This window comes from Strongylocentrotus purpuratus, unplaced genomic scaffold, assembly GCF_000002235.5.
Source record: "Strongylocentrotus purpuratus isolate Spur 01 unplaced genomic scaffold, Spur_5.0 spur5_scaffold_6, whole genome shotgun sequence".
NCBI lineage: Eukaryota > Metazoa > Echinodermata > Echinoidea > Camarodonta > Strongylocentrotidae > Strongylocentrotus > Strongylocentrotus purpuratus.
In genome coordinates, this window is record NW_022145612.1 from 24,799,334 (window position 1) to 24,826,352 (window position 27,019).

Consider the following 27,019-nt stretch of genomic DNA (forward strand, 5'->3'; position numbering starts at 1 on the left):
ATGTTAATGTGACACTATCTCACATGATTATGAAAATTGGGTGGATAGTGATTCTTTACAATTTAGTTATATTTGGATGCCCCTGTGGATGTTTTATATGCACTAGAAAATTTAGCTCCTAAAACACTTCTGCTTTTGAGAAAAATTGAATATAAAAATTTACTGGTGCTCCTTGTAAATTTTGATGAATTTCAATTAGCCCCTACAGCCGTACAATGGTAGCTGCGACCATGAAAATCTCAGAATATGTAGTTGTGATATATAATTTCCAAACGGGAATAGCTAATCGGTCGATTTTAGTCAAGAAACATTATTTGATAGCTTAATTAATATGCTTGAGAGGGAGCTATACAACATAAAGAGTTTATTATTTACAATTTCATAACTTTAGACTCTGTTTCAACAGGACAAAGATCACTGAATATTGTAGGATTGCATGCTTCCACTATGTTCATTTGAACCAAATTTATGACCCCATACCAAAACTTTGTATTACCTTTAAAGTTCCTCATGCTCTATTTACATTTAAAATAAATATTTTAAAGAAATTTATTCATTTGAATATCATGTTATGTCCTTTTTATTACATTCAATTCAGTGTTCTGTATTTTTGTTAATTTTTTAAATGTAGAATACTAATTAAATGCCAAAAGGTAGAAGATAATCATACAATCAATATTGTTTCTGTTATAAAACTGATAAACCATAGGCACAGCCCTGGTAGATAATTGGAGTGTAGACACTATGGAGGGCACATTCTAAAATTAAACTACCTATTAAGAAGACAATATAAATGTTTTAAAGCCTAATGAAACTCCTGGATGAATGTTTCCTAACTGCTAAAAAGCAAGAAAAAAAGAAATGAAAGAAAAGAAAGAAAGAGCAAAACAGAAAGAGCTAAAATAGAAAGAGCTAAAAAAGAAAGAATTGAAATGCATGGTGCATAGTACATATAGTTCTCTAGATTCATTTGTCAGTTGGGATAAAAGATATGTTGAAATTTGAAAAGAACCATTCTGTTTTTCACCTAATCCGATCAGTAATGTTAAAAGGGAGAAAACTCTGATTTTTGTAATCCAGACACAAAGTTTAAATGAACCATTGTGTTGACCCATTGGAAGAAAGGGCTGTTCAATACTCCCAAGGGTTTCAAATTTCTTTTCATCAAGAATTATCCCTCTTTCTCCTCTGAGAAAAAACTGAATTACAGAGATGAGATTTGACACTCGCGCCCCTGTGCAGTAAAGAAGTCAGACCTTAAGTTTGTTTGCTCTCAGATCAAGTCAACACGTTGTGGAATTGAATAAAAAGTCTTGATTGCATTTGGGAATTGTATGAATGAACTGGCTTGGTGACTCACTGCTGTAGGTTCTAGTAGGACAAAGGTCTTTATTCTCTCATCAATATGAAAACAGTGGTGTCTCTTCGGAGAGGAATATTTGGACCCTAGCTAATGCAAGCTTTATCACCTGAGAGCTCATTCTATCCATTAGTTTTGTTTTATGCATTTGGACTTGCCGCCTCATTTTCCAACAGCTGCATGTGTACATGTAAGTTTTCATTAACATCCGTATTAATGCATTTCTGTATTTATGGACAACTGTTAACAAACAATTTCTATTCTGATTTATAAACATAAAGACTACTTTTATTGCACCTATCATAATACTGTTGCATTTTGTCATTGTTTGATGCTAAAAGTTGATTAACTTTAATACAAACATACAGATTATTTTGACAGTCCCTACAGATAAGATTGACAACTAAGCAAAATCAATAATTTAGGCAACAAACATACTGAAACATTAATAAATGGTTCTCTAGGCTACTAGCATATCTGTTTTTTTCCCTACAATTCTTAATGAGTTATTTTGAAAATGTTTGAAACAGAGGCCTAGGCTATTATGTAAAGTTTCTGAGGGATAGCACTCTCTACTAAATGCTTTTAAATATATAAAATGTTTCACAGGAACTGTTTTCATCCAATTTTTTTGTTGTTGAATTCATAGTTATTGAATCTGCCTGTAAAATGTCCCCCACTTAACCTAGGGTATCCTAATGTCTCATACTAATATGTAGGGAATAAGGGGATCCTGAGGCATCTACTTGTGCTTGAGGAAATGTTTTTATATTTTGAGAGTTTGATTTCCTTTGAATGTGACTTTGTGATACAGAGAGAGAGAGAGAGAGAGAGAGAGAGAGAGAGAGAGAGAGAGAGAGAGAGAGAGAGAGAGAGAGAGAGAAAGAGGAGCAGCAGCACAAACCAAGAAATAAGGTGTATATAAGGCCTGTAAACTGAAAGATTGCAATGCTTTTTAATCAAGATTAAGGCATTCATTTACTCATCAGGAAAATTAGACTTATTGTCTTTGTGTATGATTTAAGTCACATAAAAAGAACATGTCAATCAAATATGTTTTTGTGTACGAGTGAACTTTTACATATATACATCAAACATTTAAATGAACCACAGGAAAACCAGAACATGTGGTTTTGCACCTAATATCCTCAATAAAAAGATCATAACATTTTTCCTGTCACTCTTGTCATATTTTCTACCTGTTACTGTAGCCTAATGCTTACATGAATAACACAAAAAGTTTTATGGTACAGGTTGTTTGTTTAGAAAGAAAAGAAGCCTTCAAATGAACAAGCAATTTAATTTTCCTCTTGGCTGCTCATGCACAGTGCCAACAGGAAAAGGAAATAGCACCTCTCTCACTCTTTCCGTCAAGCAGTCTCCGTCAGATTTCTTTTTTTCTCTCTCGCTAGCCATGTTTTTGTCTTGTTTGTAATTGTATGTTTCAATGTCTTGTTTTGGTCTTAATGACTGTCTCAGACAGAGACAGGCTGTTAACTTCATTTGCCCTCTTCTACTCTTCTTCCCTGCCCATTTCCTCTCTTCCTCCCGCCTCTAAAAGGCATCAAAGTATAAATTTGTACCATTACAGCATTGCATTTCCACGCAGCTAGGAGAAATCATTATTACAAAAATGCATATGTACATTCTTGGCGATACAATAGCAATTTATATAATGGGGTGGTGCTTTAATGAATTGTACAAGAAGATAATCTGGAAAAAATCACTTACTAAAAATTAGACATTTCCTTTGAATTGTAAAATAGGTAAAGATTATGGCCAATTGTGTTTTTGCTATTGTGCAGTTGCAGAATGAATGGAGAAAACATTTGCGGAAACAGAACTATATAACAAAACTTTCAAGCATTTTAAGATGGCTGTAGATTTAGCTTCATGCTCAATTAAATCACTTTCAAAGAATTATATATTTGAAAGAATTGAACAATTGAAAGAAGAGTACAAACCATCACAAGCTTCAAAGCAATTTCAGTAATTCCTGAAATAGAATTTGGAGATTGTGCATAGCCAATCACAGTCCATGTCACAGGTGATCTATTGAGTGAGTCATGCCTAAGAATGTGATTGGTGGAAAGTCCATCCTTCAGGAATGGTTTGATCCATTGTCTTTTGGAGGGGTGATACGTACAGTGCTGTCACATTATTTTAGAGGAAAGTGTGACCTTGCTCATGTGATGCTCCTTATAGCTCGATGATGGAAATGCTTAGAATAGAATGAAAAGGAGTGACAGAAATGAGAAAAGGAGAGGAAGAGAGAGAGAGAGAGAGAGGGGAAAAGAAAGGGAGAGATAGAAAGAGAGGGAGAGATAGAAAGAGAGAGAGAGGGAGAGGGGAAAAGAGAAATAGAAAGAGAGAGGTGGGAAAAATCGAGATCAGAGATGTGACATGGGAATTAGAAGAGAGATGAAAGTCAAGAGTTTAAAGCCTATCTGCACTAGTTTGGCCAGGAGGGATTAGACCTCCCTGCATGGTCACTGGCAGTTGGTTATCTCATCAAATCAGCTCTCAATTAACATAAGAAAAAGGGGACCATGGGGGACCAACGGTCACCGATTAGGCATTGTTTGCTATATAGAGGGCGCTAGTAGCTATAAGTAGTGCATTTGGGCTTTAAGAGAAGGCAGATTAAAAAAGAAACAAAAGGGATACGAGAGGAAGTGGGGCAGAGAGAGGGTAACTGAAGAGGGGGACTTTGATAATGAAGTCTAAGCAAGGTGAAGAGAGATTAAAAACGAAGGTTGCAGGGTGGATCGGGTCAAAGATAACAAAGGGAAGACCAGATAATAGAGCTACCAGAAGTAGTGAAAGAGGGTCGTTAAACCACAGTACTAAACAAATTGAGCAACCTACTGGGACAATTTCTTATTCTTTTGAGTACAATTGATTTCTTTTTGTCAACTAGCATTGACAGTTGATTGACATTCAGGATGGGGGAAATGCAATCAGGTTGTTTAATGGTGGCATAAAAATACAGGCTAGACAGATGACACCCAATCATGCGCAAAATTGGTATCTACTATCTATCACCCTGGTGCAATTCTGTCTCCCCCTCTACATAGAATGAGCTAATCTGTCTGAACGGTTGAGGTTATAGCTAGCTACAGAAATTGGGTCTAGGCTTCATCTAGATTAGACCAGGGTTTGTAGCTGAGGTAGATGGATCATTTTGGAAGCTGAGCGCATGGTGACTGGGTCGACCAAAATCAGAACATTTCGAGACATAGATCCTTTGCTTGGATATAAGGTGTCATCTACTTGTGCGGAGAGCTGAATCCAGAGGCAAGGACCTGTCAATCTCATTCTGGAGCTCGTTAAAGTCCTGTCTCAAATCTTTGGAGGTTATTCCTAATTTGCTTTATGGGAAATGACGCATGTCTGAAGGACGCAAAGGATTATTTACATTAAGGTATGTTGATTAGTACATTGAGTGATAACTTCATGCTCTTTTGATCATCACATAAATGTTTGGTTTTTTTCAGTTGAAAGGGAACACTCCGTCTTTCATGGCCTGGAAAAAAAAATGTAGAGTTGAATAACTTTTCAATCTTATTAACTTATGATTGTTCAAAATAAAAGACTTTTATTTATTGAATAATATTACCAGGTCAGCAGGCATTTTGTACACATTTTTATGACCTGCAAACTGTCTTGTGAAATAGGATAGAAAATTTTTCTTGTTTAGCAAGTCAGTCGATGTTGGTGATGTATATGAACATTTTGTAGAGTATATCTTCCATTCTTTTTTTTCTAAGCATTGCTATTATCACATCACGTTTTCATCCTGCTTGTGAATTATGCAAATTGAACATGCACTGTGTTTTAAAACTTTTATGAATGTTTAAATCAGGTATATATATATGCACCAGTTTATGACATTGGTAATGTTTCTTTTTATTTCTTCTTCAGGAAATGAGCTCCACAAAGGAAGGAAAAGGAATGCTTGAGGATTACGTTTGATGTGTCTCTGGTTGCCCTGGGAGTCTGTCTCGGCCTGATCGATCGTAAATGGAACCATAAACAAACATAGGAAGAGAATATGAAATGTGTGAGGTGTTCCTAATTCTTGCACCATTTTAAAACCAAGACTGAAGTCGATGGAATGGAATCATAAACAAACATAGGAAGACAATATGAAATACGTGAGGTGTTCCTAATTATTGCACCATTTTAAAACCCCTAGACTGAAGTCGACGTCCTGTGACTCGTCGTCGATGCTGAGCAAGAATAGCAGAACATCTACCGCTATGGGTGGGACTAGGAGACTTTTCGTCTTCGGGCTTGAGCTGCTGGTCCTCTTGAGCCTTGCCACGGCCCAATTGATGCCATTCACCTTCCCCTGTTCATACAGCAGTGCATCGGATGAGGGTGGAGATGAGGAAGGAGAAGTAGCACTTTCCATCAGTATCCATGGCAACCCCAGTCACTACGTTCCTCAAGATATATACCAAGGTAAGGTGCTTCTCGTTATATGAATGAAACAAAATTCTACGGTGAAGAAAAATATACATGTAAATAAAAAGGAAAAGGAATGATTTTATCTTTCATGAATGTGATTGAAAAGAGATTTGAGTGTATAAGATATGTTAATGACAAAGTATAATCTGATAACAAAAAATAAAATGTAATAAAGCCAATTTCTCTTATATGGGGGAGGCAAGGAAACTAAGGGGGTTTTTGGCAGCTAAACATATCTTTGATGAAATGTTTTGGAGTTTTCTGCTTGCAAATGTTTGATGATTATTATAAAAATGTGTTGGTAAAACCTCATTTTCAAATCGTTATGATATAATTACATCTTTTTTGTATTATGTTCAACTACCTAAAGTATAATAAGTAACTTTAAAGGAATGGAAATCGGATACTTCATAACAATACGACTGCATGAACCTCATGCGTGATACAGGTTGTACTGGGTAGGGCAGTGCCCTCTTTATGTAGTAAGTGAATTAGCATATAATATTACAGTTGGGGATTTTTACGTCTGATCCAGGTAAGTCTCAAGATATTGCATGTTTCCAGATACTCAGGAAACCGTATCATTGTGACTAACCCCCAATAGTTTCAACAGTTCTAAAAAGAGGAACTCATCAATTTCAGTGGACTTTCCCCCACCACAGACAGTTCACCTGTTTGTCAAGCGGTTTTGTTGCTTTAATCGGTAAAATCAAACAATGTGGTTTCCTGGGTGGCATGGACTGATTATCATGTTTGCTAGGTGACATACCATTAGTTGGTTGAATAAATATGGTTAACGCTGCTTAATGCTCATTTGCAAAATTATGTTGTGCTCCACCTTATGATTTGTGTACCTGCATGTTGGTTTCAACGTAGCTAAGGTGTAAAGTACGCTTTAAAGTACACTTTATATACTCTCCTGTCACCCTGCTTGAACAATGTCATTGAGTTAGTTCTTTAAGTGTTGTATAATACTGATATAATCATTATTTGTTTAAATGTAGGTATTTAGGGTCTACATATATGGTGTGTTAAAGGTGACTTCAACAACATTGTCAAATATGGAAATCATTCAGAGTAAACTTTGCAAACTTTAAGTTTGCATTTATTTATACTGCAGTTTCTAGATTGAGAAGAAGCGTAGCTAATCAAAATGAAATATCAGCAAGCTAATTTTAAGTTTTAGATGGCTTAAAATTCCACTGTCACTTGATGTAGCAATCTGAGGTTATGTTATTACATTTTTTATTGCTACAAACTGTACATAGGGTATTTTTCTCTCTTTGGATTAATAGCTATTACTCAATTATTCATACCCATTGTACATTCGATGTTCTTTTTGTAACTCAGTGTGGACTGGTTGAATCGGGGCCTTTAATTCTTGAATACTTTTCGATATTTATAAGCTTTAATATGTCACATTCTCAAGAAACATAAATCGGGACAAATTTGTTACATACCCGGTACTTGAGAAATTACACAACTTGGTATTGAGTATGAATAATTTAGTTGTTAACTGTATGATGTACATGAAAACTGCATTTTGGTTTTCCCTATACCGGTAAGTATTTTAGCCCAGCAAATGTCAGTTGGTACAACACATTTTTTCCAGGGATTATCTGGGTTTTTCCACAAACTCTCGGGTGTCTAGGGTTATCAGAGTGAAAGCTATTAGATGCGCTTTTCAGCTCTATGAATGTAAACAGTTTGAAGGAGGTGAAGACTGATTGGATGAGAGTTTTCAGGTCAAAGGTCAACATAGCTGTCACCTGCTATCTCTGACAAGCGATAAACTCTGTGGAGTATTTGAACATTTAACTAATGGGTGTATTAACCACAGCCTGGGTGTTTGGTGAGTAAATGTATAGAGAGATTTACATGAAAGTTTATTGAAATGTTTTCTTTGCCATCAATGATATCTTCTGATAAACACAAAATAGTCATACCCCAGTCACTCACAGTCACAGTCACACTGCCACACCAACTCCAAACTGTCGGATCTTGGCCATTTGGGTTAATGTCATTTTATTTGCTTGGCCTGCATGTGTTGTCCGTCTCCTATGTGGAACCAGGGTCCTGTTTCATAAAATGTATTATCAATAACCAGCTTCAATAGCTTCTCTAGGCTACTGAAATTATTGCATTTTATTGTTTGGGATCACATTTTTGTAGAGAAATATAACACTTGTTTTTTTTATAAACATTTTTATGAGACAGGGCCCTGCATGTATTATCAGACTGATAAATTTCAATTTCAGTTTGGACCTTATGTAAATGTTTAAGATACAAACAAAACATTATATAAGAGCTTATTTCTGAGAAAGAAGATTTGGAGCAATTGAAATAACTTAACCCTCCTGCCACCCATGTTTTTCTCCCTCCACTACTCACTAGATCATGTTGTACCTTACATTTCCCGTAATCCATTTTTAGGCAGGCACTTTGCACATGATATATGAATTTGAGACGTGAACCAAGACATTTCATGTGAAATACATTGATGTAAAGAATTTAGGCAGGTGGATTAGTTGTTATGCGATGAGAATAGTTTTAACTGGAGTAGGGCTGATGGTAGTAATAGGCTGAGGGATTATAAACTGGCACCATTCTTTCATCAAAACTTCTCAGGTTCATTCATATCATGACATATTTTCAGAGTTCACAGTGAGTATATTCACATTGCAGCATATCTTTGTGGTTAGTCAGTACTACAACTATGACCTCACAAAGAACAGATAGCATGCAAAGCGGAGTGTCTTTCTGACTTTTCATACATGGTGTATCCGATGTTAAAAGGCCTATAAATAAAGGTCATTTCAAGAGTAAAGTGAAGTGCAAGAGGAAGAGTGCATGAACAGAAGTTAGATAAGAATTGTTTGGCTAGAAACTTTGCAAGTACATGTAGTCCTAATTTCCATGGTTCTAATGTTGAACAGCTATTTTTGAAATATTATTGTTAATGTCCATTATTCATCATGTTGATAAAGTCTGTTAAATTACTTTTTTTGTATAAATCTTTCATCTACTGTTTAAAAAAAAAAATTGACCTCTAGGTGCAGGGAAAGAAATATACTAAAAATTTAACTTATTCTTGAATGATAAAAAAAAAAGAAGCAACTACCCATTTCTCATATCTATCAGTGACACTTTCAAGTAGTACTATAGTAGTGACTTCACCTAGGTGCAAGTGATCAGTCTCTACGAACCATCTACAACCCAAACACTACCACAACTATCAAGTTTGGTCTTCTAAGTCCTGCATCATCTGTCAGTCTCAAAGTTTGTCAGATCAGAGTTTCTTTCATAATGTTTCATAGTGTTCTTTCAATTCATTCGGTGACACTTTCTAGCAATAATGACTTTACCCAGGTACAAGTTGTCGGTGTCTATTAGTCCTATACGACTCAAACACTGCAAATTTCAAGTTATGGTCTCTTGAGTCCTGCAACATTAGTCCGTATCATGATCCATCAATATCATAGTTTTCAGCTTAGAGATGATTGATAAATAAAGAGCAAACATTCGTTCATATCTTTCAGTCACACTTTCCAGCAGCAGCGACTTTACCCAAGTGCAAGTGATCGGTCTCTATGAATCGTCTACGGCCCAAGCCCTGCCACAACTATCAAGCTTTGGTCTCCTAAGTCCTGCATCCTCAGTCTGTACCATGATCCATCAGTACCATAGTCTGTCGGCTCAGAGACACAGCACCTTCCTGTGGATAGCACCTCCTGCTGGTACAGGCTGCATCAATTTCATGTGAGTTTACGTTTGATTTCATTCCCACTTCAAGATTAAAGGCATCATTTAAAGGCCCACTGCACCAAGCGCGTAGCCAGGATTTCATTTTAGGGGGGGCGGTAGTGAGCACGCGAAGCGTGCGAATCACTTAAAGAGCGCGCAAAGCGCGCTCCCTAGGGGGGTGGGTGCAGGGAGGGGGGAGTTTCCCCCCTCCCGCGCGAAGCGCGGAAGCTTTGAAAGAAGACGATTCGTTGTACCTTTCTCGACTCATAATCCTTGTCTGAATTCAGTCCCTCCCCTCTCTCGCGCGAAGCTTTGACGTTTCATTAAATTATTAGAGAAAGAAGACGATTCGTTGTACCTCTCTCGACTCTTAATCCTTATCTGTATTCAGTCCCTCCCCTCTCTCACACGAAGCTTTGGCGTTTCATTAAATTATTAGAGAAAGAAGACAATTCGTTGTACCTTTCTCGACTCTTAATCCTTGTCTGAATTCTTCCCCCCCCCCCTCTCGCGCGAAGCTTTGACGTTTCATTAAATTATTAGAGAAAGAAGACGATTCGTTGTACCTTTCCCGACTCATATTTCTTCATTTGAAATTCAGTTTCCCCCTTCCCGCGCGAAGCGCGGAAGCTTTGACGATTCATTGTACCGTTCTCGACTCCTTTTCCCTTTTTCTTCCTACGTCCTCTTTCTTTTTTTTCTCCTCTTTCTCTCTCTTTTTTTTTTTTGGCCGGCGTTTTGGGGGGGGCGACCGCCCCCACCGCCCCCCCCTGGCTACGCGCCTGCACTGCACTACTTGTAGCTACTTGCGCCCTCTATACAACAAACAATGCCTAATCGGTGACCATTGGTCCCCCATGATCCTCTTTTTTTTATGTTAACTGAGAGCTGAGTTGATGAGAAAACCACCTGTCCAGTGACCTTGTAGGGCGGTCTAATCCGTCCTGTAAACTATGGCAGATAAGCTTTAACAATGTTAAATCCAAGATGGATGGCCGTATGTGTTATCAGTGTCTGTGATATGGTGTAATATTAAAGCCCTAAAAAAAGAAATGCTCTTCAAATATCATGAAGTGCCTCAAAAAAGTTAAAAATCTTTACCATACTCATTTTTGCCAATAGACTGTAGTGTTATAAAAACTGTTAGGAAAACAAATTCTGAAATTTCTAATTCCAATCATAGATATCTTGATAATCAAACAGGTGATTGCTTGTAAAAATCATGGGATTCATGTATGACCTAAAGGTTTATCATTATGATTGCAGCATGAGCTAAATCCAGGAGTTTGTTTCAGAATCTGAGACAAAGTTACCCAATCCCTTTAATGGACAGCACAGATAAAAGTAGAAACCCATGACCTGGAATAATACCTTGTTTATTTCCTTGGAGCAACTTTAGTATACAACACTTGTGTTTTAAACTATTTATTGCCGCACATTTTTTTCTATATCCCCATTCCCTAATTCTAATTACTTTCCCTTTTTTTCAGCTAGATTTTCCCCTTTCTTCCCATTTTTAAAATTTAACTACATTACAGTTCACAATGCAAGACTAAATACTGGGTCATACTAAGATGAGAGAAAAGTATGACAACTCACTTAACCCATTGCCTACTGGAACCGGGTGGTCCCTGTATTAAAGTAACCACATGAAGAATCAAAAGTGTTTTGAATTGATGCCAAACTCATATCATTGCAAAGGGGAAGCCTTGCCGATCAAATACAACAACTCTTCTCTTCAAAATATGTTTGGGGCCCGCAGAAATCAACTCTCAAAAATGTTAGTTTTGAGATCCAGATTTTCTGCCTTCAGCGGTCCTTTGTAGAGCGTCAATATTTGTGACGTCACATACGGGACACGGCTGGCTAGCTGCATACTGCTACACGGCACTGAGCTGTTCGTCCAGTGTGTGACGTCACTATTTAGAGCTCGCTATGCTTGTGTGTTTGACTTACGTTCAGGGGCGTTCGGGGGTCTAAGGAGGGTCTTGAAAAATTGCATTCTACGCCTTTCCATGATATCTATATGATTTCTCAGCAAATTGTTCGTGTTTTTCAAGAGAAAATCTTTCCATCCATAAATTTGTTCTAATTATGAGTTGTTAGTGAATTTTCTTTGTGTAGCTCCTTTAAGCCTATGGGAACTACATAATTCAGTAGTCAACGGGTTAACCATCTAGAAAACCTCTTTAGAAATTCATGACACTCTCTTGCTTTCTCACTCAAATTCCACATAAAGCAGGTTTGCAGCAACCTGTAAACAGTGCTTCCATTCTTTCTTCAGTTATATAAAAGTTTCCTTTTTCTGCCATATAGTTCTCTCTCCAATCCATCTTCCCACCTTCCTGTCACGATAATTTCCTCTGATTTGTGAGGAGCAATCACCCCAAACAATTGTGGTTTTGCAGGCTCCTGGGTGTTTGCTAACTTAGCCAAGAGCTGTGGTAAATACTGTTTCCTGTCCAATTGTTTTGTTCTGGGCTGTTTAAATAAAAAGTACTGGAGCAGAAAGGGTTTTCTTTCTAATTTGATTTTTTTGAGGAGAGAACAAAAAATCTTAAATACGTGTATTTTAAAACCTTCGTGCTGCATATGAAAAGATATATAAAAGCGGAAGACAATTTTTTTAAATTGCTTTTTTTTCTTTTCTTAGCAAGATCTCCAAGTGAATAGTTTTAAGGGGGAGGAAAAGAAGTGTGTAATATTCTTCTTTCCAAGAAATGGACCTGTAATACATGTATAACCTTATGGTCAAGTTTTGGTAGTGCTTTTCTGCTTCATTTAAATAAAAAATCAAAAAGTAGATCAAATTTTGTAGTTTCCTGGTGAATGACTTTCATTTTTTTAAAGTCTGTAATTAAGCTGATCTTTCCATCTATTTAAATATAGAATTCTTTGCAAGGAGCTCATTATCGGACAAAATTAACATCTATTTACAAAATTCTTATTTTTTTGTTCAGTTCTACTTATAAACCTCATGATTCAAGTCTATTGAAACTGTAACCAAATTCTTCATACACAATTGGCAGCTATCTTGGAAGTGATTTTTTACATTAGAAGGGATGACCTTTTGGTACTTAAAAGCTCTATCTCTCTCTCTCAAAAAAAAAAAAAATCACCAAAAAAGAAAGAACAACAAAAAAATTGAAGAAAAAGATCAAGTCACCTCCCTTCCTAATTGTATACAGTAGAACTAACCACCTTGTATCCGACCTTGCTTGTCATCTGAACTTTGAGCTAGATTAAAATAAGATACTTTTTGTTTTGCAGAAATCCTTCCTTATTAATTTGCCAGTCCATTTCAGGTGTCTCTAGCATGGTCAAACTGATTTCCTCTGCATCTGTTACAGTCTGCGGTGTCCAGTAAGACAAACATAATGTATTGGCCAATGAGTAATAGACAAGGTCACATTGAAATCTTTAAAAAGAAGGAGATCTGTTATTTCCCAAAAAGATTTAAAGATAAGGTTGAGTTCTGGGAAGAGGTGAAAAATAATTTGTGAGCGTTATCAGTGTTATTATGCAAGTGTGGAAGAACATCAGATAAATCATGTTCCTTGACAAGCATGGCTCTTCAAATGCATTCATATTCTAAATATGGCATGTAACATCGTAAAAATCGGGACGGATTTTTACGCCACGTGTTCGTGTAGTCCCATATACATCTTTCTGTGTACAGAGCTTGTCACTTTACCAAGACTTGGCCAAAAATCTTATCATTTTGATGATTCCAGAACCTTGCAATACACACGAACACTTATCTGCTAGATGATCAACCTTTTCTGATTGATTCCACACCGTTTCTATTACAATGCAATTGCATGACCAGAACTCAACTTCATCTTTAAATGCTCTAGGGCTGTTTCTTACCAAAAAAAGAAAAATCTCATTTAGTTGAATTGCATGTGATTTTTGGAGTTAAGAATGACTCAACATCTTTCACTTTTGTGTCATTTTTGTCATTCCACTTTAGCGAATGTTCATGTTCACCTTTAAAACAGTGTGATAAATATCATGTTAGGTAAAAAATAGCCAATTATTTCTAACATTGTCCATAACGAGGTCCCAAAGGAATGCATGTCTCTGACATCAAGTCACTGTTTTTCATTACACATGAAATGATTGTTTTGTAACTGAATTGCAAGGCGTAAAAAAGTGGAAACATTAAAAAGTGATTGACATTTATCAAGGTTGTTTTATGTTTGATCTTTTTCATAGCTTCTCGGTACCCCAAGGATATTTATGTTGCCCCTGACATTTATGTACACAGAATTCTCTCAAATGTTGGCAGCCGGCATTCTCTTCCTTTTTATTTTTCTGTCTTTACCCTAGAAATCTCAGACGAAATAACGATTTAGGATGATATCTTTTAGCTCATCTTTGACCTTCATTGTTTGATCCAGACGACTTCCAGATGTTTCGAGCTCTTAATGGTTATTTTGAGGTGTTGGGGTTTTTTGTTGTTGATATTTTGTATTTATTTGAGATCATTTGCAGGTTTCAAGGCAAGACCAAGATTGTTGCGTTAGCAAGATTTGAAAAAAAAATCTATTTGCTCCATAGAGAAAGTATGAAAATTGTCTTTAAAAATGTCTCCATCTTTCTATTTGTTACTTTTTTTCTTTGACTTTCTCTTTTGATCTTTGTCATTTAATAAGTCATTCAAGTTTTTATTTCTTTTAACATCTAATCTTATCTTCTTTGCATCCACCTCATAATTCATATTTTTTTCTTAGTTTGAATCTTAATCTATGTACCTCATTTTTTGTACTCTTGTAAGATAATTGACTTGGTCAATTTATTTCAATGATCTATTTTCTGTTTCTATACTATCCTACCCCCTCTCTCTCTCTCTCTCTCTCTCTCTCTCTCTCCCTCTCTCTCCCTCTCTCTCTCCCTCTGCTGTCGCCTCCATTGACTCCCTTCTTACTTCTCTGTACTTTTTGCTTTGTAATTTTGTCCCACAACTTGTCTCCCTTTTTGTATATGACATGCAGTATAACTCAATATCTTTTCTAACTCTCATCTCTCTCTCTTTCTCTCACTCACTCACTCTCTCTCTCTCCATCTCTCTCTCTCTCTCGCTCTCTTTCTCTCTCCTTTTCTGCTGTCCTCAGGGTGACAGCAGTGTCCTACCAACATCTTCTTTTCAAGGATGTGATGGCCCTGCAGCTCTGTGAGGCAGGCATGCCTACTCCATCTCCCTTCAGACCACAACTAGGTAAGAAAGATATAGTTATCATATTACATTTCATATACCACATACCAAGAGGGCATAGTTCAGTTACGAGATCACCTTGGGCAATAGTTTTAAGTGCGACCCTCAAAGCAGTCAATATTTGTATGATATGCAGTAAATGCTGTAGTTGCGTGAATACAAAAAAATATAATATATATATATATATATATATATATATATCATTCATGATGTCATGAATTTGTTAAATTATGTACATTTACAGGTGTACTTATGATATTTCGCTTAGAATGTTCAACTTTTATTTTAAGGTTAAGTAGCTCATTTTCTTCCTCTCCTTCTTTTCATTCCTCATTTTCTTTTCATTACATTTTCTAGCAATGATACACAGTGATGGGGTGATTCTCAGAGATGACTTTGATTCTTCACCTGAACTGGACTACACAATATGGTAAGGATACCAGTAGAAGTAAAGATATGTTTGAAATCATGATCTTATCTTCCCCTCATTTTCTTTTTTATTTTAGTTTGTTTTTATATCTGCACCATATATCTTCACTTGTTAGTTATTTTTGTTAGTTGCATAATCGTTGTACTCCATCCTTTCTTTCTTGAATCATTCTACAGTAAATTTGTTCCAAAGTCATCTTTCCATTTTTCTTGTTAAACTCTGTCTTCCCTGCTGCCTATCTTTGTGTGTATCCCTGTATGTCTGTGTCACTATTCATCTCTGTAACTATATATATATTTCCAAAAATCTATTTTAACTATCCCTCTTTATGTTTATTTGTTATCTTTTGACTTCCTCTATGGATTATTATATAAATTTGTCCCTTGTTATTCAATGACATAGGTCAGAGATATATGGAGGTAACATCAGTGATGCGTGTGGGGCTGTCCTTCACGGCAACTCCGCCCTATTTTGTGATTCCTTTGGACAGCGAGAGCTCAACACCGTTCATCTTAATACGACTACTGCTTCAGCTCTCCAATTTGCCATCAGTGAGAATCTAGTCATCTCATATTATTTCAATTTTATTTCTCCAAATTCGCACGGATCACCCCAATTTTTAAGAAATCTACATGGGTTACCAGTATGCTTGACTTCTTGGTCAAGCTTATATCAAAGAACTGTTGAATTTCAAACTTAATCAACACAATCGCAACTTGCGCAGTTCCCGAGATACTTTGTTGCTGCAGATCCCATCTTTCAAAACAAAAATAACGCTAGGTGGTCGAGCATTTGCTTGTGCAGCCCCAAAACTGTGGAATAACCTGCCATTTGAAGTCAGGAAATCACCATCGGTAAATGTCTTTAAATCAAAACTGAAAACACATCTTTTTAATTAACTGTAAATCTAAGCATATCAGGAGCTCTTGTAGCACAGTAGAATATATACTTAATGTTTGATAGTTTCTGCGCTCTAAAATGTATTATTATTATTATTATTATTCATTGTGAAGAACTTAGAAACACACATGCATGTGAATGGTTTTAGTGAAAGGAAGTTATTGTTTATGGACTAGTATCCGTTTAATTTGATTTATTTTTGGTTTTTAGGTCATTGCTAATCTGCAATATGTAGTGATTAAGAAAATATATATTTTCAAATCATTCATATCATTTTATTTAGAAATATGTTATGTGGTAGTGTGTAGAGAATCATTTTTCATGACATCTGTCTCTTTTTAGATAATTGAGTACATCCAGTGCCATTGTTTTCAGTCCATACATGTACTCATCAATATTTTAAAATTTAATGTCAATCAGACAGAGAGAAGAACATTCTAACATGAGCAGTCCCAGACCTAACTAGACAATGATATATTTTTGGTTTTTAGGTCATTGCTAATCTGCAATACATGTAGTAGTGATTAAGATAAAAACACATTTTCAAATCATTCATATTATTTTTTTCAGAATATTTTATGTAGTAGTGTGTAGAGAATCATTTTCATGACATCTGTCTCCATTTGGATGATTGAGTACATCCAGTGTCATTATTTTCAAACCAAATATGTACTCATAAATATTTTTAAATTTAATGTCAATCATACAGAGAGAAGAACATTCTAACATGAGCAATCCCAGACCCAACTAGACAATGAAAAACATGATGAGCATTCGATGAGTAATATGATTCATTTTTTAAATGTTCTATTTCCAGGCTCAGGTCACTGTAAACCAGGAACTGATGATTACAGTATCACTGTTTCCTTTGCCGTTAATACCAAGGTTGATTGGCATATCATTGATAAAATCAGGTGAGAGATACTTTTCATACTTTTATTTTCTGACAACAGATTTGTCTTAGAATGCAAAGAAAAATAATCTTGAAATAGTTACATTTATAAGTCAGTTGTTTGAGATATGTAAATAGATCAATAACAACATTAAAAGCATCATTTACATGTGCTACACTTTTTGATAGAGAAAGGTAATTGCCCTTTTACTGTCCTTTATATATATATATAGGTAGGTAGTCACAAGGAAGTCATTCTGTTATTATGAGACATATTTTATTGGTTATTTAAATTTCTTTGTAATGATTCAGAGATGTTTCATTTCTATTTTTTGAAGTATTGTATTTCAAAAACAAGAAAAAGTCTATGAGAGTTTAGGCCTTGCTTTATCCGTTAAAAAACGGGAGTTGCTGCTACCTTGTTTGGCGTTCAACAATAAGGGATAGAGCAACGTCGATCTGGTGCTGCTCAGTGGCTGCTGGGCTCACGATCAATTGGGCAAAAAGAATTTCCATTTTCGGTTCAACTTAATAAAATTTGGAGTGGACTTTAAAAAGATTATAATTATTATTTAATCGTTCTTCAATGTTTTATGTTTTTAGTCCATCAGACTGCTCTATCCCCTACAATTTATCTCTTTAATCATTGAAAAAAAAAACGTAACCGCCTCCTCCTCCTCCTCGTGTTGTATCCCAGAGCGCCCTCTGATGGCAGTACCAGCATCCACATCGTCCACCTGCCTGTAGCAGCGAGGACTGAAGAGGTCTCCCTTCGCTTCCATCAGGACCTTGCCATGGATGCCCACCATTACAGAGGCTGCTGGGCGTTGGACAATGTCCTCATTACAAACATGGCTCATAGACCGACTTCACTTCAGGAGGACTTTGATCCAGTAGACCCAACCAGTTGGCTCTTCTTCCCAAACGGTGCCATTCGAGTAAGTTCAAGTTCAAGTTCAAGTTCAAGTTTTATTTCCACATGTGGTTCATAAAAAACAACAAGTATACATACATGTTCAGACGTATAAAAAATACACAATTAACAAACAATAATATTAAGAGAAACAAATAGCGAACAAAATCTAAGAACAACTAAATACATGTAGATATAAAAAACATGTGGGGGGACCAACAAAGGCCAGGGTCCTGTCCTGTCGAGGCCAATCCCCAGAAGAATATTAGATATTTTGGATATTTTATATATAAAAACAAATAAAAAACAAAAACAAACCAAAAACCCACAAACAATAGCGATGTAAAGTACATGATAAAACAAAATTAAGTTGGCAAATTAAACAGGCAAACAAAAAAATTATATTGTACCACTATAAGTTTGTGAGTTGTTTTTATGTAAAATATACAGTTTAAATTTACGTTTAAAATTAGAAAGTGTCGGACTGTTCTTAATCTCTTCTGGTATTGAATTCCAGGATTTTACACCAGTGTAAGAAATTGTTGTTTGAGAGAAACTATATTTATATAACGGTAATCTTAAGTGATTTGAATTTCTGGTACTATGGCTATGAATTGTACAATTTGAAGTGAAATAATTATTAAAACTATCTGGTAAAATGTTCTTAAAATAGGAGTACATAAAAATTGCAATTTGCAAATTACACATTTGATCCACTTTTAAAATACTCAACTGCTGAAATAAAGGGGTTGTGTGGGCAAGAGGTTGTGAATTGCAAATAACACGTATTGCACGCTTCTGGAGTACTCCAATTCTATTTCTAAGATACAGTGCACTGTTACCCCATACAATATTGCAATATGATAAATAAGGTAAAATCATTGTGTAATACAGGGTTAAAAGAATCCTCATTGGAACAACAGTTCTTAATCTATGCATTACCCCTACGGCTTGAGAAATTTTTGAACAAATGTCATCAATATGTAATTTCCATGTTATTTTATCATCAATTGTAATTCCTAAAAAATTTGTTTGTTTAACATGTTGTATTAAGCAATCTCCAATAAATATTTGTATTAAGTCTTCATTAATGAACTTATTCTTAGGTTTGAATATCATGTAACAAGTTTTATCAATATTTACAGCCAATCGATTAGCAGAGAACCACTTGGTAACATTTTTCATTTCTACGTTCAATACATTATTAACTTCTGCTACATCATTACCTGAAATAAAGAGACTTGTGTCATCGGCAAAGATAATTGAGTATAATACATCACTAGTAAATTGAAGATCATTTATGAACAATAGAAATAATAGGGGCCCCAAAACGGATCCCTGGGGCACACCAACAGATATATTACATAAATCAGATTTGTGGTTGTCTATAAATGTATATTGTTTACGATCACTGACATAACTCCAAAACCATTTTAGGGGTGTACCTCTTATACCATAGCGTTCCATTTTGTTTAAAAGTATTTTGTGATTAATGCTGTCGAATGCTTTCGATAAATCTAAAAATATACCAATAAGAAATTTCTTTTCCTCGAATACTAGAGATATTTTGTTAGTTAATTCTACAAGAGCCATATATGTCGAATAAGTAAGTTTGCTGCATGTCATATAGAGGTAGTATATAGGATGTTATGCCACTTTTACTGTACTGTAAAGTTCCAGAGTGTGACTAGGCTCCATATCTGTATTTTTGTTATGTCAAGTTAGTTTTTATGCCCATGTTTTCCTCATTTATGGTTGTTTATTGCAGCTTTCTTGTTACTGTTTTGCAGAGATTCCCATCTAAGTTAGGTATATCATCATTTTTTTGGTATTATCTCCATTTATCCTCCTCTCCTCTTGTTACTTATATATTCTCTGTCTCTTTTGTCTCTTATCTCCTTTTTCTTCTCTTCTGTCTCTTCTCTCTTTCACTTATCTCTTTCACTTATCTCCTTTTCTTCTCATTTCTCTTTTTTCTATTCTCTCTTTTCTCTGCTCTCTTTTCTTTTTTCTCTTTCTATTATGTCTTTCTCTTATCTCCTTTGCTCCTCTCTTCTCTCTATTCTATTTCTCTCTCTCTGTCTCTGTCTCCCCTGTTTCCTACAAGAGGCAGTGTCATTCACAAGCAATTTTCTTAGAATACAACAGATTTTATTGTTTTGAAATCATGAACAAATATACAATTCAAAAAATGTTATTTCTCCTCTCCCTCCATCAGGAGTATTGTCAGTCCAGTGGGAATGCCCTTTGTTTCCATGGTGATGAAGAAACAGAGACCGATGAATACCAGTTTGTCACTTCTCAAGACCTCAACCTGTGGCAAGATATTGGTCATCCAGGCTTTTCTGAGAGATTCGAGTCCATCGAGGATCTAAATGAGTAAGTATAACATATCAAATATAACAAACATAACAAACAAACAAACATAACAAATAACGTATCAAATATTGTTGCAGGTATTTGCAAGGGGTTTTCATTTACAGTTTAAAATTCTCTGTCATTCGCACTTATTTGTCTTTCTACTCTCTGTAGAGTTGATGGGATTTTTGAAAACAGAAACTTGAAACTTAAGATATTGAAGAAATAGTTTATTTTCACACCATCTGAATATAACCTACTCTTTACACAGAGACTAGTGATAAATGTGTGCTAGATATTCATCATTTTATTTTTGCAATAAAGCTTCTTTGAATTGTGTGATTGCCAGTTGTGAGGTTGATTGCCATTCCATTTCTCAAACAAGTTTGTTAGATCATCATTATCATCTTCATCACCATCATCATCATCATCACCATCATCATCATCATCATCATCATCATCATCATCATCATCATCATCATCATCATCTACCCTTGGGTTGCCATTAGGGAATGTCTTCTTGAAACCATTTCTTCATCTCTATCTGTATGCATATTCCAGATCAACAATACTTCAAATCCTCAAATTCTTGATGAAAGTGTTTCCATTATCCAGAAGTAAAAGCCACAACTTCTCTACAAAGAATTATATGTATTGCTCTGGCCTTTTTTGGAATCCAATAATTACAGACCTGTACGATTTTATTTTCCTTGTGTTATACAGTTGGGAAGTGAGCGGTGCAGAGGCCAGCCAGATGTGTGATGTAGTACACTCTAACAACTCACTCGTCATGAATGGCTTAGACGAGAGACTAGTCTGCACTCCATACCTCAATACAACCAACATGGGCAACCTTCGCTTTTACTACATTATGGGTAAGAACAGTTTCTGTATTTGTCGAAGTTTTTTACATTCTAACATGAGCTTTTCCTACTTCAATGGAATATCTTTTTTAGTGACCTTGAGTGCTTTTTCTGCAATTTCAACATTTTTATGTAATTTGTTCATCCGTCCCTCAGATAGGATGTTAAATGGAGGCTCCGTGTACAGGAGAGTCACCACCCTTGCACGTTAAGAACCCACTGCACTATTCGTATAAGAGTAGTAGGGGGAAACCCCGGTGTAGTTGTCCACCTGCACACCCCAATCAGGCTGAGTATACTATATAGACATCTGCAAGAATCTTCAGTATTGAAGGAGGCAGATTATCTTGAAGAAGAAGAAGAAGAGACATTAAAGATAATTAACACTTAACAATTCATACAGAGTCTCTTTTGCTTTCTCTCTCTCTCTCTCTCTCACTCTCACTCTCACTCTCCGTCACACCATCCATGTCAGGTGGTGGATCATGTGACCCAGCAGACTCTGAGCTAGTCCAGGTCTCTGTGTATGCCCAGGTGTCTGGCAATGATGCACCGGTGCTGCTACACATCTTACCCCATGATTCACACAAGGTAAGCTGATAGTGCAGTTGAACTTTATGTAGACCTATTAATAATATTCTGCATTTATATAGCGCTTAATACAATGTCTCTAAAATGGAAGAGGGTTATATCTAACGGAACCTACGTTTTACACAAAATTGATTTTAAAAAAAAAACGAATTCAAAGCACTTACATTCACAGCACATACATGTAGCCTTACAAATGGCAATTCTGTTAAAATTTGTTAAAGAATTCTATATCTTCAAATTATTGTAAGTAAATAGATATGCTTGTAATTTAAGATATATTCTCGTTTCAATTAAACTAATTTTTATGCCTCCGCCACCGAAGGTGGTGCCGGAGGCATCATGTTTTCGGGTTGTCCGTCCGTACGTCCGTACGTCCGTCCGTACGTCCGTCCCGTTTGACCGTTATCACAATATCTCAAGAACCATTTAAGATTTGAACTTAAGACTCGGGAATAGTATTTATCACCATAGGAAGACGATCTGATTAGAGTTTGGAGTACGTAGGTCAAAGGTCACAGGTCACAGAGGTCAACTTATGAAATTCCTTGTATTGAGTTTGTTAGCGCGATATCTCAAGAACCATTTGAGATTTAAACTTCAAACTTAAGGATAGTATGTATCACCATAGGAAGACGATCTGATTAGATTTTGGAGCACGTATGTCAAAGGTCAAGGGTCACAGAGGTCAACTTATGAAATTCCATACATTGAGATTGTTATCATGATATCTCAAGAACCACTGGAGATTTAAACTTCAAACTTAGTGATAGTGTGTATCACTATAGGAAAACAATCTGATTACATTTTGGAGCACGTAGGTCAAAGGTCATAGAGGTCAACTTATGAAATTCCATACGTTGAGATTGTTATCATGATATCTCAAGAACCACTGGAGATGTAAAAACTTCAAACTTAAGGATAGTATGTATCACCATAGGAAGACGATCTGATTAGATTTTGGAGCACGTAGGTCAAAGGTCAAGGGTCACAGAGGTCAACTTATGAAATGCCATACATTGAGATTGTTATCATAATATCTCAAGAACCACTGGAGATTTAAACTTCAAACTTAATGATAGTGTGTATCACCATAGGAAGACAATCTGATTAGATTTTGGAGCACGTAGGTCAAAGGTCAAGGGTCACAGAGGTCAACTTATGAAATTCCATACATTTAGATCGTTATCGCGATATCTCAAGAACCACTGGAGAATTTTCACTTCAAACTTAATGATAGTATGTATCACCATATCATAATATCTCAAGAACCACTGGAGATTTAAACTTCAAACTTAATGATAGTGTGTATCACCATAGGAAGACAATCTGATTAGATTTTGGAGCACGTAGGTCAAAGGTCAAGGGTCACAGAGGTCGACTTATGAAATTCCATACATTGAGATTGTTATCATGATATCTCAAGAACCACTGGAGATGTAAAAACTTCAAACTTAAGGATAGTATGTATCACCATAGGAAGACGATCTGATTAGATTTTGGAGCACGTAGGTCAAAGGTCAAGGGTCACAGAGGTCAACTTATGAAATGCCATACATTGAGATTGTTATCATAATATCTCAAGAACCACTGGAGATTTAAACTTCAAACTTAATGATAGTGTGTATCACCATAGGAAGACAATCTGATTAGATTTTGGAGCACGTAGGTCAAAGGTCAAGGGTCACAGAGGTCAACTTATGAAATTCCATACATTGAGATCGTTATCGCGATATCTCAAGAACCACTGGAGAATTTTCACTTCAAACTTAATGATAGTATGTATCACCATATCATAATATCTCAAGAACCACTGGAGATTTAAACTTCAAACTTAATGATAGTGTGTATCACCATAGGAAGACAATCTGATTAGATTTTGGAGCACGTAGGTCAAAGGTCAAGGGTCACAGAGGTCAACTTATGAAATTCCATACATTGAGATTGTTATCATGATATCTCAAGAACCACTGGAGATTTAAACTCCAAACTTGTTTAAATTGCTCTATGGCGGAGGCATCATTTTCGACTGCGCGCAGTCAAAATTCCATCTAGTTTTTCTTCAATTTGTCATTTCCTGTGATGTTTAGAAACCACAGCTTGTGTCAGTAGCCCTCCCACCCACGATCCAGTCTTCGTCTACCAAGTTTTGCCTCTCTCAACCCCGTCACAATGGCTTGAATCGCAACGTGTGGGCCATCGACGACCTCCTCCTTCTGCCGATCCAGCCATCGTATCCCACGATGCATCTGCAGTTCGGCCTGAACCTGCGTTGCGGATCGGAAGCAGATGATACAGAGGTCAGGGTGGAGTTTTCAACAGACATGGGACGATCGTGGTCCCTCGTTCGTCAGGAATGTCTACCCGGTGTGTGTGATGGTGTGATGACACCTGAGGATAGTGTGTATACAACGGGAGACTTTTCTGGAAGGTTAGCTTTGAAGGTTCCCTAATATCTAACTCTAAATAGAAAATATTGCATCAAAATGACTCTTTTACATAGCATTACAACAAAGTAGTATTAGATTAGGACAGGAGGTATTGTTATTAAAAGGGATCACAAAAAATTGAATTGAAAGAATTAAATTAAATTGAAAGAATATTTTGTTCCTATTGAATACTTACACATGAAATTCTCTCTTTCTCTTTTTCAACATACAATATTATCTAATATCAGTTAATCCGAGTAGCAATGAAATCATTGTACTTTTCATGGTTATCTTTTCAACAACCATTGTAACACAAAGATCTGCTGAAGATGTGAACTTGGTAGAGTTTTCCTGCTATGCAAAATTTGTATACGTTTGAATATGGAATGTCTTGAATGGAACAAATGAGTACAAGATATTCCAGTCACAAATCAGCACTGGTTTAGCTGATGCCATGATAAAAAATACATCGTTATAGAATTAAAAATGTTTATGCTATGCCACTGGCGATGGTATTTTTGTAACATGCCACTACTCTCACTGGTGAATAGCATTGATTCTCAATGAAATGATGATAATTTCTTTCATCGTTTAGAAGTGTTTCGTAAAATTTTGCAATCAGTTAGAATCATACATACTTAGCTCACTTGGAATATATAATGTCACCCAATTTATCAAAAGTATCAAATCTTCACCTTACCATTTTGTATCTTTTGTTTGTATAGATGGAGAAGGATCACCATTCCGCTTCCTACAGCTGCATTGATGAAGCATACCAGGTTCAGATGGCGTCAAAGTGTTCATGATTCCTCAAATACTAAATGGGCTGTCGATAATGGTGAGATTCCTAAGTAAATCAATGAAAGTGATATAGGTGACAGAGTGTGCAGATAAGAATGTTATAGAATTACTACTCCGCAAAATAATAATATTCACAAAGTTTTAGTATTCTTATTCGAATATTTATCCTCCTTATTTTGGGGTAAGAGTCTGACTATTCTAGCCATTGCAAGAATGGTCTTGTTTAGATGTTAAGTAATTAAACAGAGATTTTACATTTTATCAGTGATTTTGACATTGTAACCAAAGCTACCAGTGTTATGATACCAGCAAAGTGAATTGCCAAAGTTGGGGATCCTTTCCTTAGTTAAATCTTGAAAAGCTAATTCATAGTCTACAAACCCACAGAGGGAAACCTCATCCTCTTCATATACCAATGTAATCATATTGAAAGGCATTGCAAAGTTGAATAGTTTTTATACCAATTTTTGTAAAGTTCTACCATGGATTCTAGATATACTTTACATATTGCACTTGGTATTTATTTCATTGTTTCATCAATACAGTTTATGTTGGTGATGCCTGTGGACCCTTAATGTGTAATGGACATGGAAGATGCACACACTTGGGATGCAGGTGAGATATAAATCAATATTTGTAGCCAAGTAATTGTTGAAGTTGGTCTGTAATAAGCAATACTAGTGTTCTAGTGAAAGACCTTGGTTTAATGTAACTTCAATGTGTGTTTCTCATGTGGTGGATGTCTGTAGACACTGACAATGATGTTACAGGTTTGGATACAATTTATAGCTAAGTTACATAGTATTTGTTGGGACATGTTATGTATTCCATATGCATTTTAATTTCACTGTGCTGGTTGCTACTGGCAAAATGACATTTAGCTGTTCTGATCAGAATTGATTGGAAAACAAATTATATTCTGAAGATCACTCAAAGCAGCCACATTTTATTCTGGTTACTGCCTTGCCATTTTAATATATTTATACTGTTTACTAGACTTGTTTGATACAATGGAACTTGAATTAGATCTATTCATCCAGTAATTTATTATGGGTTTTCAACTTTCAGGTGCGATCAGGGGTACTCGGGAGTCGCCTGTCAGATCTCTGTTGGCTTCTTGCCAGGTAACATGACAGAGAACTTTGAGATGTTTACTTCAGATTTTGATGAGAATGAGAAGTTCAGTGTCATCCAAGGAGGATCTACTGGGTATGGATGTGGAGTCTTAGCATCAAGCAAAGCTTTGGTGTTCAATCAGAAGGGACAAAGGGAGCTCATCACACAGGAGATCAACACAACAAATATCAGGTAAATCTTCATCTTGAAGGTGTACTTCATTTTGCTCACTAACTTGTTTAGGTAATTTTTCAGACATTTTATTTTTTGACTGAATAGTGTGGGTTTTAAAGGGAAGGTTGAGATCTGGGAAGAGGTGAAAAATAATTTGTGAGCGTTATCATTGTTATAAATGCAAGTGTGGAAGATCAATCAGATAAAAAATGTTCCCTGAAAAGCATTGCTCTTCAAATACCTTAATATTCTAAATTGTCATATAACACTATAAAAATCGGGACAGATTTTTATACCACATGTTTGTGTAGTCCCATATACATCTTTCTGTGTACAGTGCTTGTAACTCTACCAAGACTGGGCCAAATTTCTTATCATTTTGATGATTTCAGAACCTTGTGGTATACACTAATACTTATACATGTATGCTAGATGATCAACCTTTTCTGATCAATTCCACAACGTTTCTTTCACAATGCAATCACATGACCATGCATAGAACTCAACATTATCTTTGATAACGGTAGTATTGGCATTTGCAAAGCCTTCTGATATACAAACTATGCAGATCCAAATCGCTCTGCAGCAAAGGCAGTTTTCAAGTTCTTTGTATAATGGCTATTTCATGAAATGTTGTGGAGTGTGAACATTCTTCATACTATATTTATTCGCATGACCAAGAGCCTTTAAAATTTGCAGATTGGGAAATTAGAAGTTCTATGATGAAGTATTATGTGTTGGATATGGATAGAAAATTGAG

At 35.9% G+C, this 27,019-nt stretch overlaps 1 protein-coding gene across 1 annotated transcript in view; it reads left to right on the forward strand.

Moving 5' to 3' along the window:
• Nucleotides 1-4,162: 4,162 nt before the first annotated feature.
• The window catches only part of LOC583613 (reelin), a 67,132-nt gene continuing 44,275 nt past the window's right edge, over nt 4,163-27,019 (forward strand). Inside the window, exons 1-15 of the mRNA XM_031000304.1 lie at nt 4,163-4,784; nt 5,285-5,827; nt 9,373-9,592; nt 14,695-14,798; nt 15,153-15,225; nt 15,628-15,776; nt 16,943-17,039; nt 17,715-17,955; nt 20,149-20,309; nt 21,012-21,163; nt 21,627-21,742; nt 23,830-24,170; nt 24,894-25,006; nt 25,515-25,584; nt 26,038-26,277. Coding sequence (XP_030856164.1) covers nt 5,590-5,827; nt 9,373-9,592; nt 14,695-14,798; nt 15,153-15,225; nt 15,628-15,776; nt 16,943-17,039; nt 17,715-17,955; nt 20,149-20,309; nt 21,012-21,163; nt 21,627-21,742; nt 23,830-24,170; nt 24,894-25,006; nt 25,515-25,584; nt 26,038-26,277 — 2,315 coding nt within the window. The 5' untranslated portion in view covers nt 4,163-4,784; nt 5,285-5,589. The remainder of the gene's footprint in view (nt 4,785-5,284; nt 5,828-9,372; nt 9,593-14,694; nt 14,799-15,152; nt 15,226-15,627; nt 15,777-16,942; nt 17,040-17,714; nt 17,956-20,148; nt 20,310-21,011; nt 21,164-21,626; nt 21,743-23,829; nt 24,171-24,893; nt 25,007-25,514; nt 25,585-26,037; nt 26,278-27,019) is intronic.